General features: G+C 44.3%; 1 protein-coding gene across 1 annotated transcript in view; it reads left to right on the top strand.

The window, feature by feature from the left end:
- Window positions 1–15,022, top strand: part of LOC135917256 (hepatocyte growth factor receptor-like) — a 56,999-nt gene that overhangs the window by 13,961 nt on the left and 28,016 nt on the right. The window contains exons 3-7 of the mRNA XM_070539436.1: window positions 2,855–3,003; window positions 8,301–8,492; window positions 9,407–9,518; window positions 12,913–13,182; window positions 14,849–14,985. Coding sequence (XP_070395537.1) covers window positions 2,855–3,003; window positions 8,301–8,492; window positions 9,407–9,518; window positions 12,913–13,182; window positions 14,849–14,985 — 860 coding nt within the window. The remainder of the gene's footprint in view (window positions 1–2,854; window positions 3,004–8,300; window positions 8,493–9,406; window positions 9,519–12,912; window positions 13,183–14,848; window positions 14,986–15,022) is intronic.

The following is a 15,022-nucleotide window of genomic DNA, read 5'->3' on the forward strand; positions in this document are numbered from 1 at the left end:
TTGATTGTCATATTCTGTGCGTGTATTATTTTAACTATGTAATTCCTCATCTGTTCACATGCTTATCGCCGTCTACATCGCAACCGCTTGTGTGACTTTGTTTACAAACTCGTTGGGGGGCGACTTGTATTTGCCTTTTATATTTACATGTCCGTGGATGCATAGGACAGTGCGTTGTGGATTTGTGACTCTGTGACGTGGTTTTTAATTTTCGTTCTACATACTTTTACATATATTGGTATTTCTGCTGTGAGCAAAGCAGTAGCCGTCACCATAAAATGTGGCTACACCTTTCTTTCATTTTCCTTTCAATAATGAAAAAAAAGCTTAGGGCCAATAGAGTCACGCCTACCTGCCAGAACCAGAAGGTTCGCGGTGGGCAGCTATCCTGATGACATCATGGCGTGGAACAGGTCTATACTGTGGGGATGCGCGACCCTCGCGCCTCCCCTGATGTTTTTCCCGCATAGCGCGTCTCCTGTAGTGCGGCTTCGCCGCGCACGCGGTGTGGGAGTGGTACAAGCGTGGTGCGAGAGATGGCGCGAGCGTCGCGCCGCTTCGAGGTTACTTGGGTTCCGAAAGGAAGGCGCTTGCTCTCTTGGCTTCGAGACAGCAAGTGGGACGGACGTGCTGCACGTACGGCAACCCTCTTCCCCGGCGGGTCGCCGAACAGCGCGGACATTCCACGCGCGCGGCGACCGATGCATCTGCGAGACCGCCTCGCGTGGCCGCCTTCGAACGCGCCACGATTCGCGTGACTATACACGCGAACGACCAGGCGTTGGGATCCAGCATGGAGCGAACATATTCGCTCGCTTCCGGTCGCGGTGAGTCGGACTTCTAGATTTGTCGCGCGCCCATCGGCATGTTTTGTGGATAGCAACTCGGCTAGCAGGCATTGATCTATGAAAGGTGCAATAAACGCCCTTGTGATTGTTTGCACTACTGCGTTGTCGTTCCTTTGTCCCAAGAGTACGGGAGGAGAATCCCCCATCAGACCCCACAATACTTATTGCTCTCTATAAAATTATGGGGTTGTACGTGCCAAACTCCGATCTGATTACAAGGCGTGCCGTAGTAGGGGACTCCGCAAGTTTACTCCGCCTGAGGTCCTTTACTGCTCACCTAAATCTAAGTACACGGGTGTTTTAGTATTCCGCCCCCATCGGGATGTGGTCGCCGCGGCCGGGATTTGAACCAGCAACCTCGTGCTTAGCAGCCCAACACCATAGCCACTAAGCAACCACTGCGTATTCTCTATAAAATAATTTTACTGGGTCACATTAAACGTGACATAATGACATAACATTTATTTAGATGATGCCTTAAAAACAAACAAGAACAGATTAAACAACAATCGTATTCTCCCGTCCAGTTATCCCTGATCCAAGAACGCGTGATATCCATGTCATCGAGGCAGATTATGTTTGATGCACTACACATGAGTTTGGATCCTTTTTAATCTTGGCCGGGAGCAAATGCGCTACGTTATTAAATGGAGAGGGCAGAATAATATTACCTAAATGTAGGAAGCTGTAGAATGCTTTATGACTTTCTTGATTTAGGACATCTCACTGTACGTTTCTTAGGCACTCGCATCCCAACTCCTGCGTACCTGAACTGCACACATGATATATCTCTGCTGAAACCGAAGTTCCCACACAAGAATGCGCAGCCGTCAAATTCTGTTCCGTGCGGGCCGGAAAACTGTACGCATTGCACCATGTCACCAACAATCTGCATCGCCACTTAGGGTGCATTTGCCCGCTCGCAGGAGCGCACAAATTGAAGGTAGTCACTGAACAGTGCACATCGGCGTTCAAGTCAAGGCCAGTCTTGACCATTGCTTATGTAAACATTTATTCGTTTATATGACTGCTGCTGCTAGGCCATGTGAAGAGGTACAATTTAGGGAAGCGGCTTAGCGCAGTAATTGAGGCTACTGAATCATGAATGCAGCTTCTTGTGCACAAGACGAGGACGAAGAGACTGAGACACACCGCACTCGTGTGTCTCAGCCTCTTCTTCATGCTCGTCTTGTGCGCAAAAAAGCTGCATTCATGTCCTACTAACATGTCCAAACAGTAACCTTAGTGAACTATCGAGACAGTGTGGCGCATCTATTACTTATTTGTTTGTTTGTTTTTTGTTCATCTTGCGGAAGTTATAATTGCCTTTTTTTACTTTGTTAAAGCATTCAATACTGCCACCAATATTCGGCATGTTAGTTAAAGAGGAGGACAATATTTGATGCGAATACAGATTAACAGCCTGACCAAATAGTCAAAGCGTTGGGTCTACAACACAACGACCAAGGTACAAATCTCAGAGGGGTCACGAAAATTTCCGTTCGCTACCTCTCTCACCAACTAGACCATTCATACACCTTCCCACCCTCACCTCGATGTCCCAGCATACGTTTCATCCTTCTAGCAGTGACAACCGAGAATTGCTACGAGGCAGTAGTTAAACTGGCGTATTTGCGTTTTGTAGCCATGACGGCTACTGCGCAACCAAAAACGTCAATTTCTCTCTTACGAAGATAACTGCTAGATAGGTGAACGGCCTCCCGCAAGCTCTGTCGCTACTAAAGAAACGCTGAACCGTTCTGCAGGACAGTCAATGTCCTGTAGGACATTCCTGGACAAGATCCTGAACGGACAATGAAGGCAGCTGCCTGCGCAGGTGTCTGTATACAATGCTGGGAATTTACTTTTACGCCCTGATTGCTAAAGCGAGATATGAAAATTGTCGTTTTTTTTTTCCACGACACTTCAGAATACTGTCCCGTTGCATGTATCTAACTAGAAAATATAGTAAAACATTAGCTGAATAATTTTCTATGGCATTTCAGGTATCTCCGTTGAACGGACCTGTCTCTGGCGGCACTATCATCACGATACTCGGCGACAACTTCGGCTCTCCTGAGCGCAAACCTTACAGCAGCATTGAGATCATGATTGGGAACCACACTTGTGACATAGTTTACTGGGACCCTAAGCAGTAAGTGTATGTTGCGTACAAAAGCAAGGATGAGGTTGGATTGCCTCAAATGAATAAAATGTAACAAAATCTAAATTTGACCGCTTGACAACTCCTTGCGCCGCAGAAATTCCTTTTTCTTGGGGGGGGGGGGGCAATGAAAAAAAGGAAGAAATGAAAAGCAAGGAATGCTCGTTAGCCACAAAGGAGTGTTTACTTTGGACGAAAGATTTCATGAACGAATGACCCACTGAATAAAAAGAAAATGTGATGCTTGGTCTAGAGAGCATCATGCGCATACTGCCCGGCATCGTACACCGGCGAGACGAAAAAGAAAGAGACACGGTATACAATAAAAACCCGCATATAATACAAGACGAAATTTGGGGACGGCGAAAAAAGCTGCATCCGCGTATAATTCGTGTGAAGGAAACTCAGCCAGAACATTTATTTGCATCGTATTTCTTGCTTCAATCGTCGACGTCCTCGGTTGCACAATCTCAGGACGGTTAGTTCTGTGCCATCGAGCGCGTTCGAAATGGCGCACTTCGTAAAAGCATGTTAAACAAGGTCCCCCGAGATTTGGAGGGCACATAGGGAGGGAAGTGGTGGCATGGTTGCCGATCCTCTCTGCAATTAAAATAACCTTCCTCTTGAAGGCAACCCAGCACTGTTTCCGCAGTCCTTACAGCTTCAATGCGAGAAAAAAAAAGCAACTTCCGGATAACATGCGCTTCACACGACACCGTGCACTTACCTGCGAAGGTGAGCACTCGCTTCCTATGTAATCGCTTTATGGTGACCGAACTCGCACTGTCTCCATACGGTGGAGGATCATGATCATAATGGTAGCCATGAAGCAATAACGAAACCAGAATACTGAGCCCAATTTTCTGGCTGAAATGTTTGTTTGGATCCGCATGTACTACGAGGAGGAAATTTGGGACGCTAATAACTGAAAACATATATATTTGTATTAAACACCGCCTGTTACTTTATGTTTCATCAGAGGTGGGAGATTTACTAATTACTTAAGGTTTACTTTTAGTTATTATACTTCTATATTTCAACGCTGTTTGAGAGATTGGAAAAAGGAAGAAAAGAAACAGTGACGCTTCACTGTATAGTGCACATACTTCACATGCATAGCGAGCACCACGGCGTGCAAGTACAAAGGGAAAGGGCGCGAACGTTGTCGCGGACGCAACATCGATCTCACCCGCCGTGGTTGCTCAGTGGCTATGGTGTTGGGCTGCTGAGCACGAGGTCGCGGGATCGAATCCCGGCCACGGCGGCCGCATTTCGATGGGGCGAAATGCGAAAACACCCGTGTGCTTAGATTTAGGTGCACGTTAAAGAACCCCAGGTGGTCAAAATTTCCGGAGTCCTCCACTACGGCGTGCCTCATAATCAGAAAGTGGTTTTGGCACGTAAAAGCCCAAATATTATTATTAACATCGATCTCGACGGTGCGACGCCTGGCGTGCCGCAGGGAAAGTGCAAGTGCTGTATATTAAGGCGATAGTCCTAAGTGTCTCATGGGTTCGGAATAATTCGTTGTCCGGCGTCATCGGAAGAAAATTCGCAGTCCGGCGTTATGGCACCAAAATTCAGTAGCACCAAAATTAATGGTGTCACCTACGACCATTGGTGGGAGTCGAACCCACAACCTCTCGTGTCAAATCAGGCAAGCTTAGTTAAGACACTTCAACCCCACGACCTTTGGTGAGAGTTGAATCCTCAACCTTTGGTCGGACCAAAATTCAATGGCACCAAAATTGACGGTGCCGCCACTGAAGGTCGAATCGACTACCATTGCACTCCTTATACAACCATCCCGCACATCCCGACGTAATATTTGGTGCTTTTCGTACATTCGAGAATTTTACATCAGTATTCTCGTCACGCGCGCAGTCTGATTAGACAAGGCTCCTTCGGCAGCATTAAAACAATTTTGGATGCAATAGGTGCGTCTTTTACCGAACGATAACTTGATTGCATTGATAGCCGGTTTAAAAACGGCCACCGGTAAAAAAGTAAGTCTATACGCTCACCAAGAGAGCAACACCGCGTTAGTTCGATGCAACAATTATTTCTGGTGCGTGGATCCGAATGTTACATGCTAATATGGGACAATAATAGCTTTCCCATTATAATTTTAGTATCATAGAACACCATCAGTGGAGTCTGTGTTCAGCCAGCACGGCTTCTTGAAATCAATTCAGGCATTCCCTTTGATATCGCTCTCGGCGAAGGAAAGGGAAGGGAAGGGGTGGGAAGCTGCATGTTCTCTTTTTTCCTACATATGGTACTTTGTTATATGTTATATAACAAAGTAACATATGTTTTATTTTTTATTTATTTTACAATACTGCCGCTCTCAGCCGAGAGCCTAGCAGACGGGCATGAACACTTTCTTTTCCAGACATAAATACATTGCGAGTTACACAAAGAATGAAAAAGCAACAATATTCAACAAAATACAAAGGATAAGGTAGATAAGCTATACAACAGAACACTAAACAAAGCAGAACAAAAATGAACAACAACCGGGGCATATCATAGTCAAAGCAAAAAACGTGAAGTATTGGAAACAAAGAAGTGTATACATTTTTTTCTAAGCACTGTTAGTTTAGCATAAAGAGAACAGGGAACAAACATGAGAAATCATTAATAATCTCTTGTGATGAGCTCCAGTTGTGAAACGAACAGGGATAAAGAATTTGTCGCTGTTAATGATGAGTTAAGTTCATTCCATTCTCTGATTACTCGAGGAAAGAATGAGTACCTGAATGCGTCATTAGAAAATGAATATTCAGTTAGCGTATGTTCGTGTTGATGCCGTGTTATTCTAGATTGCGAATATGAAATGTACCGGGTGATATCAATTTTATACTGATGGTGCAGCATTTGAAACAGAAATTTTAATCGACCTTGTTTCGCTCTCGTCGATAATGTGTTGAGGCCTGAGGAAGCTAAGAGACGTGAAGGTGAGTCAGTAGAACGATATTTACTATGAATGAACCTTGCGGCTTTTCTTTGTACAGCTTCAAGTTTAGCTATGTTAGTTGCTGTGTAAGGAAACCAGACTGTGTTAGCGTATTCTAAAATAGGTCTCACAAATGTTTTGTAGGCCAGAAGCTTAATGTTCGTTGGAGCGATCTTTAGGCGTCTTTTTAGATAAAATAGCTTTCGTAGTGCAGTAGTTGTAATATTAGTTATGTGTGTTTCCCAATTGAGGTTTGATGTCAGCGTTATTCCTAAATATTTCTGTTGCTCAACCATGGAAAGAGGCGTGCCATTAACGACATAGGTGAAATGAGAGGGTTGCTTTTTTCTTGTTATTGTCATTGCCACTGATTTATTGACGTTAATAGACATTTGCCACTGGGAACACCACTCGGCTAGCGTGTTAAGGGAATCAGAAAGATCGAGATGGTCGTTATGGCTGTTAATTTCCTTATATATCACGAAAATGAACTCAGAGAAAAAAAAAACTCAGAGAAAAAAAAACTCAGAGAAAAAGTAACTCAGTATTCTGGTTTCGTTACTCAGAGAAAAAAAAAAGCCTTGACGCCGTGTCTTATCTCTTCTATTTCAGAGTTCAATGCAAAACGCCCCCTGTGCAGTACAGCTCGAAAGTGGACATTGTGATAAGCGTAAGCGATCTTTTCAGTAACGCCGGCAAACGTTACGACGTTCTGCAAAATCATACGATTCCCTCTGGCTTCGAATACATGGTACGTGAGAACAGAAAAGCAATAAGGTCCTAATCATTCATGGCGTGTGTGCGCGTGCATTTGCGTGTTTGTCCCAGTGTGCTTGTGTATTGCGTGTATGTGTGTGCGTGTGTGTGTCGTGTGTTGTAGACAAGGTTCGGTAGCCTTGAGTAAACAGACAGTTGACCAACATGCGCGTTTAAGATCGGCGCGCCTTATAGAAACAAGTTACAGTCTAAAACGTCTTGCACCGGTGTTGGTATATCTCCTTGCTGGCGCCCGTGACGAAACTTTAATCTCGACGCAATTATCAGTGTTGCGTTTAGACACAAATTGTATCACGTAACTTGTTGTATACTGTGTTTTTCCTTCACCAGAAGTGTTATCAAAGCCACCTAACTAGCTTCCCGTGGTCTTTTTTTTTTTTTCAGGTTGTGTCGTTCAGCGAAGTGGCGCCTAATTATGGGCCAATAGCGGGAGGAACGAACGTTTCCCTGAGAGGAGTTAACCTCGACGTTGGCTCACAGCACGTAGTGAAAATTGGCGGAAGCCAATGCCGGATACGAAGGTAACTGAATACTTCAGATATTATTTCTAAAAATGCTTTTAGCCACCGCTAAGAAAGCTTGCAAGGCGTTAACATTGTACGCGATTTGTCACTGCGTATACTGCTTATGCGTTGAAATGTGTAAGACAACATATTTTAAGGTTGATAACATTTGTTCTTAAGAACGAATAAGTATATTACCTGCCCTTAGTTGCGCAGTTACGAGATCCCTAAGCGAAAAAAATTAAATGATTTGATTTTACGTGCCAAAACCACTTTCTGATTATGAGGCACGCCGTAGTGGAGAACTCCGGAAATTTCGACCACCTGGGGTTCTTTAACGTGCACCTAAATCTAAGTACTCGGGTGTTTTCGCATTTCGCCCCCATCGAAATGCGGCCGCCGTGGCCGGGATTCGATGCCGCGACCTCGTGCTCAGCAGCCCAACACCATAGCCAGTGTGCAACCACGGCGGGTATCCCTATGCGATACTCTCCCTTTGCGAAAACATATTCTACAAGGCATATACATATTTTACAATTGTAGTAGATATAGATTTCCTGTAAGAAAGAAAGATGATACGTTCAAGGCTTCGCCATCCTGCCTTTGTTGCAAGTCCGCAGAACGATGTATAAAAGATTTGCGCGAGTATTCCACAAACATTTTTAAAGCTTCGTCACTACCTCATGTACTTAGTGCACTGAATGAGCGCCAAATAAATGCAATCTCTATAACTGTGAATCTGAGTCCTATCGACGAGTGATATCACAACCGTTCTCAACAGTGTCGCTTTCTTTATACTCTCCTTCAGCGTGATTAGGGTTCTTACGTCAGGCATGGGTCTTATATTTCTTAAATTCCTGTTCATTTATTTCGATTAGCACACTTATCCGTGTATGCTCCTATATTTATGTAATATACCCTTTTGACGGCGCTGCATGAAACTGTGAATGAATGAATGAATGAATGAATGAATGAATGAATGAATGAATGAATGAATGAATGAATGAATGAATGACAAGCGAGTCGTCTTTGTGGGTTTGTTATCACAGAGTCGAGAACAAGTTTCTCCATTGTTCAACGAGAACCATGGGCCGTAGCTCGGAGTATCGAAAGATGAACGTCACGCTGACTATCGATGGCGTTGAGGTTCCTTTCACCGCAGCGGACAGTCTGCATCCGACATTTATGTACAAGCCGAATCCCGTGATCAACGACATTCATCCCCGGAAGGCCACTTTCAGGTATACGTATCTGTGAATAACTCCGACAGCGAACGAATTGTTCCGTGATTAGTGTAGGGATTCCTGAAAGGGCAGGGTATGCTGGTGGGAAGAGGCGAATTGTTTATGGGGGCGCCCGCGAAACAAGTATTCCATTAAGAAAATGGGAGGTGTGTTGATATATATATATCGAAATACTGACCGCCGAACGAGGGCGCTATTGCTTGAGGCACCGCGACTGGACCATTCGCGGGCGCCGGGTGCGTCATCTTCCGGATGGTCGTTTTCGACCCGAATGAAGGCAAATCACAATTCTGACAAAGGTACCGAGACGTGCTCGCTAAATTGGTCGGACCTTAGAATATACGAGCGCGATAGTATGTTTGTGAGCTTTTTCTTCCGCCACTCTGTCGAAAGAAGCAAGCAGGAGAAGAGAAAAGAAACGGAGAAGGCTGGTATGTTTACCTGAATAGCGTCTGCATGTTATTCATCGCTTTATTTGGTCTTGAAAGTCACGTGATTGAATGCTGGGCAAGTGTGATGCCGCTTTGAGAAAACTTTCATGAATGTACGCGTTCTTGTTACATACGTCTTTCTTCGCCTCAGCGGTGGCGGCTGTGCAGGCTTAATTTTGCTAGTGCATCTCTTATCGCTAAATTAATTTCTCACTAATCAAAAGACATCGTGAACGTGGTCACTAGCGCAGTAATTTATGCTGGAACTAGGCAGCAATAGTTGATGTTCAAGAATAAAAAAAGACAGCTGATTGTTCGAACATACATCCTCTTAAATCTTTTAAACGCTTTTGGGACTCAACAGAACCATTATCTCGTCCCGAGATGACAGATTTGTACTCTTTGGGAGATTATAGGAGAAAGCCTCACGCGAAACGCTTCACTAAATTTTCTGTCGCTGAAACAGCTTATGATTTCCAGCGAGAATTTCACCGTGGAGGTCAATGGCCACTTTCTGGACAGCGCTGCTGCTCCATCGATGACAGTGCGAGTGGATTCTTTGAACTTGAAGAAAAAGGAAACATTTGTGAAGGTAAGAGGCCGCGGTTAAATTATGAGTCGTATTAAACATTTTTCTGTTGGCCCTACGCGTTATGTATCCAGCCTGGCGCAAACAGACAGACAGACAAAGAACTTTAATAGCAAGGTCCTGAGGCACTTTGCCCTAGGGCAGAGCTGCGGGCCGCTCCCACGTGGGGACTGGTAGGCCGAGCCTAACCGCCGCATCGTGGGCTCTCTGGACAGCCCAAGTTTGATGTGCATATTCTGAGCTCCGGATGGCAGAGCTCCATTCTTGTTCTGTGATGCGATTGGGTCCCTGTAACGAGGGGCATCGCCAGAGCATGTGTTCGAAAAGAAATTTTGAAATCGGGAGCGGCGCCTAAGCAACCCCGGCGCTAAGGTACCAAGGTTTCTGAGGATGCTAACGTGTTATTTACAAAGAGTATTTTCATAATTTTCCGTAATACACTGTGTGTTAATGAGGAACAAATTGAAGGTGAAGCTTGCATTTTCTTTCCTCTTTAAAAAAAATTTCGTGCCGAAATCCAGTGCCAGTACGTCAATGGGGCGTCATGGATGTTATAGTAAGGAGGGGGAGGGGCGTATTTTGGAAGTTGTGACTTAGTAGAAGTTGTGGAAATTTCTTGAGTTCTGTATTCGGCTCTTCTGGAATGCAATGAAAGCCGTCATTACCAATAGCGAATTGGCTATATCCGAGAAGAGGATGTCAAAACTTATGACGTCATGGTGCGAATTGGTGCGGGAACTTGAAGGCCGCGTCGCCACTCAGATTTCCTTAAATTGTGCGTCTTTTATGGCTTGCCAAGCCTCCCTCTCAAGTTAGTAATGGTTTCTTTAGTATTGTAGAAGGCACAATGCGCTGCAAATGCAACTAAATTTTGCTTTTCTCGTTACTGCCCTTCAGTTTTTATTTCCCTTCCTTGAGGTTCAAATGAATTATGCAGATCTCCTCTTGCGTGTGCATGCTCGTTCAGTGTGGTCGACAGTAGTAATCTTATCGCCGCCGTTGTTCTTGATATAACAGTAGGACACATAGCCTCCTAACATGCTAGTTTCACTGCAAATCTTATCAAACAAATAGAAAAAGCAGCGTTTTAAGTAGCGAAGACAGTGTTTTGCTCGCAAGCTCGCAAGACCAGCTCATAAACTAGAATTGTGGTCTCTGGCACAGGCAATCTTTAAAAAACATTTCAATGTGTTCGCTGAGACACCCAGTATGCAACACTTTTATGTTGTCTGCCTGCCATGTCCTCATTTGACAGTCGCAATATATAAAAAATGAAATAGTTGCAAATAAGCGAGAGAGACAGAGATAGAAAGAGAGAGAGAGAGGGGGCAATGTCGTTTACTAAAAAAACAAAACAAAAAGAAAACGTCCCTTGGCTCTGATGTGTTTTTGCACGCGTTGAGTACGATTGCAGACTATTGGCAGGCGCCTTGCCGCCTGTACACAATCAATTCCTTCTATCGCACCTGAACTTGCCTTCCCCTCAATGGCTCATCTATTCTACCCTTTACCCAGCTCAAGGCAGGCAACCAGGCATTTCTTCCAGTTAACCTCCACGCCTTTCATATCCTGTTTATTTCTCTCCCTTTCTTACACCGTGCTTCTCCTGAGTCTCATTTGCCGTTCGCCTATGCTGTCTTACTAGATGCACGCTTTCTGTAAGTCATCATTCTGGTCATGACATCTTAGGCGCTAGCGCATCGCCTACTGATAGATGAAGCAGAAGAATAAAAAAAAGCTTGTTTTACTCACTTTAGGTTTAAATTCTTCTTGTTTCTTCCTGTTTATGGCAAGGCTGACTACTCAATTACAGGTTATGTTATTTCATTTTTCATCCGTTTCTGTCATCTCTCAGTAAGATCTTCATGAGGGTTAGTTATTCAGTATTTAGAACTGACGTTGTACGGCGCGAATAAAACAAGGACACAAGGAAACAAATGTCACAGACAAGCACTGACTACCAACTGGAAGTCTGTTTGAAATTCTCCAACCATTTTATACCTTTTCCAGCAAGACATTCATACACCAGTCGAAAACACATCTGCAATATCAGCTACATCATCTTCTTTCATGCAAAAAAGAGCTAGTTCTTTTTCCGACAAGGCAAGAGAGGGAGTGCTTGCACATTTATCTCCTTTTTTTCTGATGTAATAAGCCCCTATTATTTCCCTTTCCCTCTTCCCTTTTCTTTTCCATATGAATTTAGTCGTTTTCAAATATGGGAGTGCAAGGACACTCCTTACAATGTCCTCCTAAATGACTCCCATAGCCATTCTTTAGGTTACTGCTGTGCTGACGAGCTCTGTCATGGAAACACAGTCCTGTTTCCCCTATATAAATCTTTCCACAGCTCAGCGGTATCTGATAGATAACGTTGCGCCTGCAGTCAGTGAAAGGAGATTTATGATTTGTAGTGCACGGCTGCCTTTCTCGCGTTTTCATTCGATTACATATCGAAGAAAGCTTGCACGGAGCACTGAACATATAATTAAGATGATGTCTATTGGAAGCTTTGTTTAGATTGTGTGACAACTTGTGCAAGTATGGCACCACATGCGCTGGTCTCTTGTCTTTATTCTTTTCCTGCTGTGCTGGTTCCGAACTTATTTTTTCTTTCTGCAAGATGGCTTCGCGTACTGGAGTAATGACAGAACGGGGAAAGCTTGCGTTCTTTGATCTAGCTATCTCATTTGAAAAACTTCGCTCGCACTCGTGCTCACACGATTTACTTAGTGCTGGTCGGCTGCATCGTGACTGGCGACGAGGAAGCGGCACCGGGCGTTCTTTATCTCATCGGCAGCGCCCGGCCAGCCGCGTGCATTTCCGCCGTCATCCGATGGGAGCCGACCTTGTTCACCGAACGCACGCTTGAGACTAGCACGATACCACCGTGCAAGCGCTCCGTCATGTGGCTTTTTTCATATTTTGCGGGCTTTCATGGAAACCAGGAAAAAAGGACAACGTGAGATGTATCGTAAAGAAAACAACTCGATTGGTGGTTTCTGAAGGCGCTCTACAAATCTGCGTATGATACTCGGGGTCCTCAGCCAATAAGTAAAAATTTGGGTAAAAAACCTAAATATTATTGAGTTATGGGGAAAAGAAAAAAAAAACTGGCTAGAGTTACTATAGGCTATGGCGAATAGTATGCATTCGGTTCATTACACTTCCGACGTGACTTTCATTCTTCATTTCTTGGATCAAGTTATGTGGGACACCCTCTATAGCACGAAAAACGGGAAAAAAAACGTGAGCAACTATTTTAAAATCATTCTTAGCCCGACCCATCGCTCTCAGCACGAGTGTCGTTAGCGTGCGCTCCGGTGAATACAGGGAGAACAAAAAATGACGTGCTTCCGTTTATTGTGTCTCGATCGTCTGCCGCACTGCCATCCAGGTATGTCGCGTATTGGACGGAGGCCGCAAGATGCTGTGTCCCGGAACGTCGCTGCTGCAGTTCTCAGTGATCACCGAAGCCGAGTTGCGGAAGCACCGGTTTCGCGTGCCAGCGTTCATCAGCTTCCACATGGACGGCCTGCACCTGCCTCCCAGCCACCTCGGAAGACGCGGATACTTCAAGTTTGACTACTTGCCGACGTCTGAACTAGGCAGCTACACCGAGCAGGGAGCCTCTGCGAACGTCCCACTGGCCACTACCCGAACGGATGTTCGTAGTCCTATTCTCCTTTCCGTTTTCGTCTGGTTGGTTTGTTGGTTGATCATTGGTGGTATGATAAATAGAACTAATTATAAGCCGAGCTGTACTTTAAAGTTCCATATGTCACTCCAGTCATTCGGCATATTTTCCGTAAACTTTTCGCAAAGTTGTCACGGAATATATATGGATTCTATATAAGTTTTCCGTGTGTTCCATAAAAATAGTACGCAAAACATACCGCATTGTTGAGTTTCTACGGAAGTTTTCAGTATAATGGTATACTAATAGTGTACAATAATGAGTAATCTACCGTCGTATCGGCTCGTCACACCTCAGCTATCCGCTATAGTTGGTTTTTTAACCCCATCCAATCAGACACGCAAACCTTCCTCCCTATTAGTTTTCCCAGCTCTACCCGTGACAATGTATTTCCATGTAGTTGTAGGAGCCGGCAAAGGTGCTTAGTCGAGGCTATGGTGGTTAAAAAAAAGTTATATTTGGCGAGTGCTCACCGTAGGGACACCGCGCTTGTTTTAGGCTAGGAAGCGAATCCTTCTTGCAATTTATACTGCCAATGTGGTTACAAACCTTACTTTGCGTAGCCGTCTGATACTTCGTTATCGCTGTTAATGTACGACCATTTGGGTGAAATTTCCATTTCCCCCATTTTGCACGAACTCAAAACAAAAAAAAACTTCAGAGAATACTACCAGTCGAAAATATTTTAAATGCGAGTGACCTCTCCTTACATATACACACAAATAACATTACCTGGGTAGGAAAATAAGAGAACATTGCATTTTTTTTATTAGCATCGCTTTGCGACCAGGTGAGAAACTCATGCACCGAAATTAGCTTGCGTTCGTTCCAGCAAGCCATTGAGCAGATAGTCCTCGTGTATTTGTCTGCTCTCGATGTCACAGGTTTCACACTCGCCAGCAGAGGCCTCATTAGAAAGACTGTGGAATGAAAAGTGTTGCTTCGACATTTTAACACCCTTTCACTGAACCTAAGAGAGGAATACTAACGCACTTTACACCGCTAGTGGACTCCTTATAATATGAGCTATATCTGTATTTCCATCGCGAAAAAGGAAAAGAAATCGAATATCAGCAGGGAAAATAGGCAAACTACATTTTTCTTAATTTTCTGCTGGAAGAGCAGCGGCGAGTATGTCACCATATATGCTGTAATACATTCATGAATTTGGGTCTGCTTTATGTAGGGATAGTTCCGAAACATGGCCAGGACGACTCTCCTTTTTTTTTTAGTGCATGTGTTAGCGTTATCTATTTCTAACGAACTACTTGACCGCAGTTTATCGCCTGTTTAATACATGTAGTGTTACTAGGTAATTAGGTTTGATACTAATTAGCATGTGATGGTTGAGGAACACGCGTTATTGCTCAGCTGCAACGATTATGTTAGGATGACCCGCTTTCGTTTTATATCTTGCAAAGGTCTGATCATAAAAGTATCATAGTGGCATTCCCGTAAATTTGTGTTCACCGTAAACATATTATCGCTGTTCACTCCGCGTCATTAGGTAACAATTAGTAAACAGCAAACCGTGTACATTTTAATAAACAATATTCTTGCCGGTTAGTTCTGCTAGCTACATTGTTCAACCACAAGGACTCTAAGATAAGCAGCACTTTGGGGTTTCTGTTTGCAGAATGCAACGTTCGCTGGTGTTAAACCATGGTATGGCCCAGCATCTGGAGGAACTACCATCACTCTCTTTGGAACAAACGTCGACACTGGGACAGAAAGAAGCGTGATAATCGGTGGAGGCAAATGCACGATCTACAGGTATGCACGATCTAGGTATGCACGCGAACTGCACGTG

Source organism: Dermacentor albipictus, chromosome 5 (genome assembly GCF_038994185.2).
Source record: "Dermacentor albipictus isolate Rhodes 1998 colony chromosome 5, USDA_Dalb.pri_finalv2, whole genome shotgun sequence".
In the NCBI taxonomy this organism is placed as follows: domain Eukaryota; kingdom Metazoa; phylum Arthropoda; class Arachnida; order Ixodida; family Ixodidae; genus Dermacentor; species Dermacentor albipictus.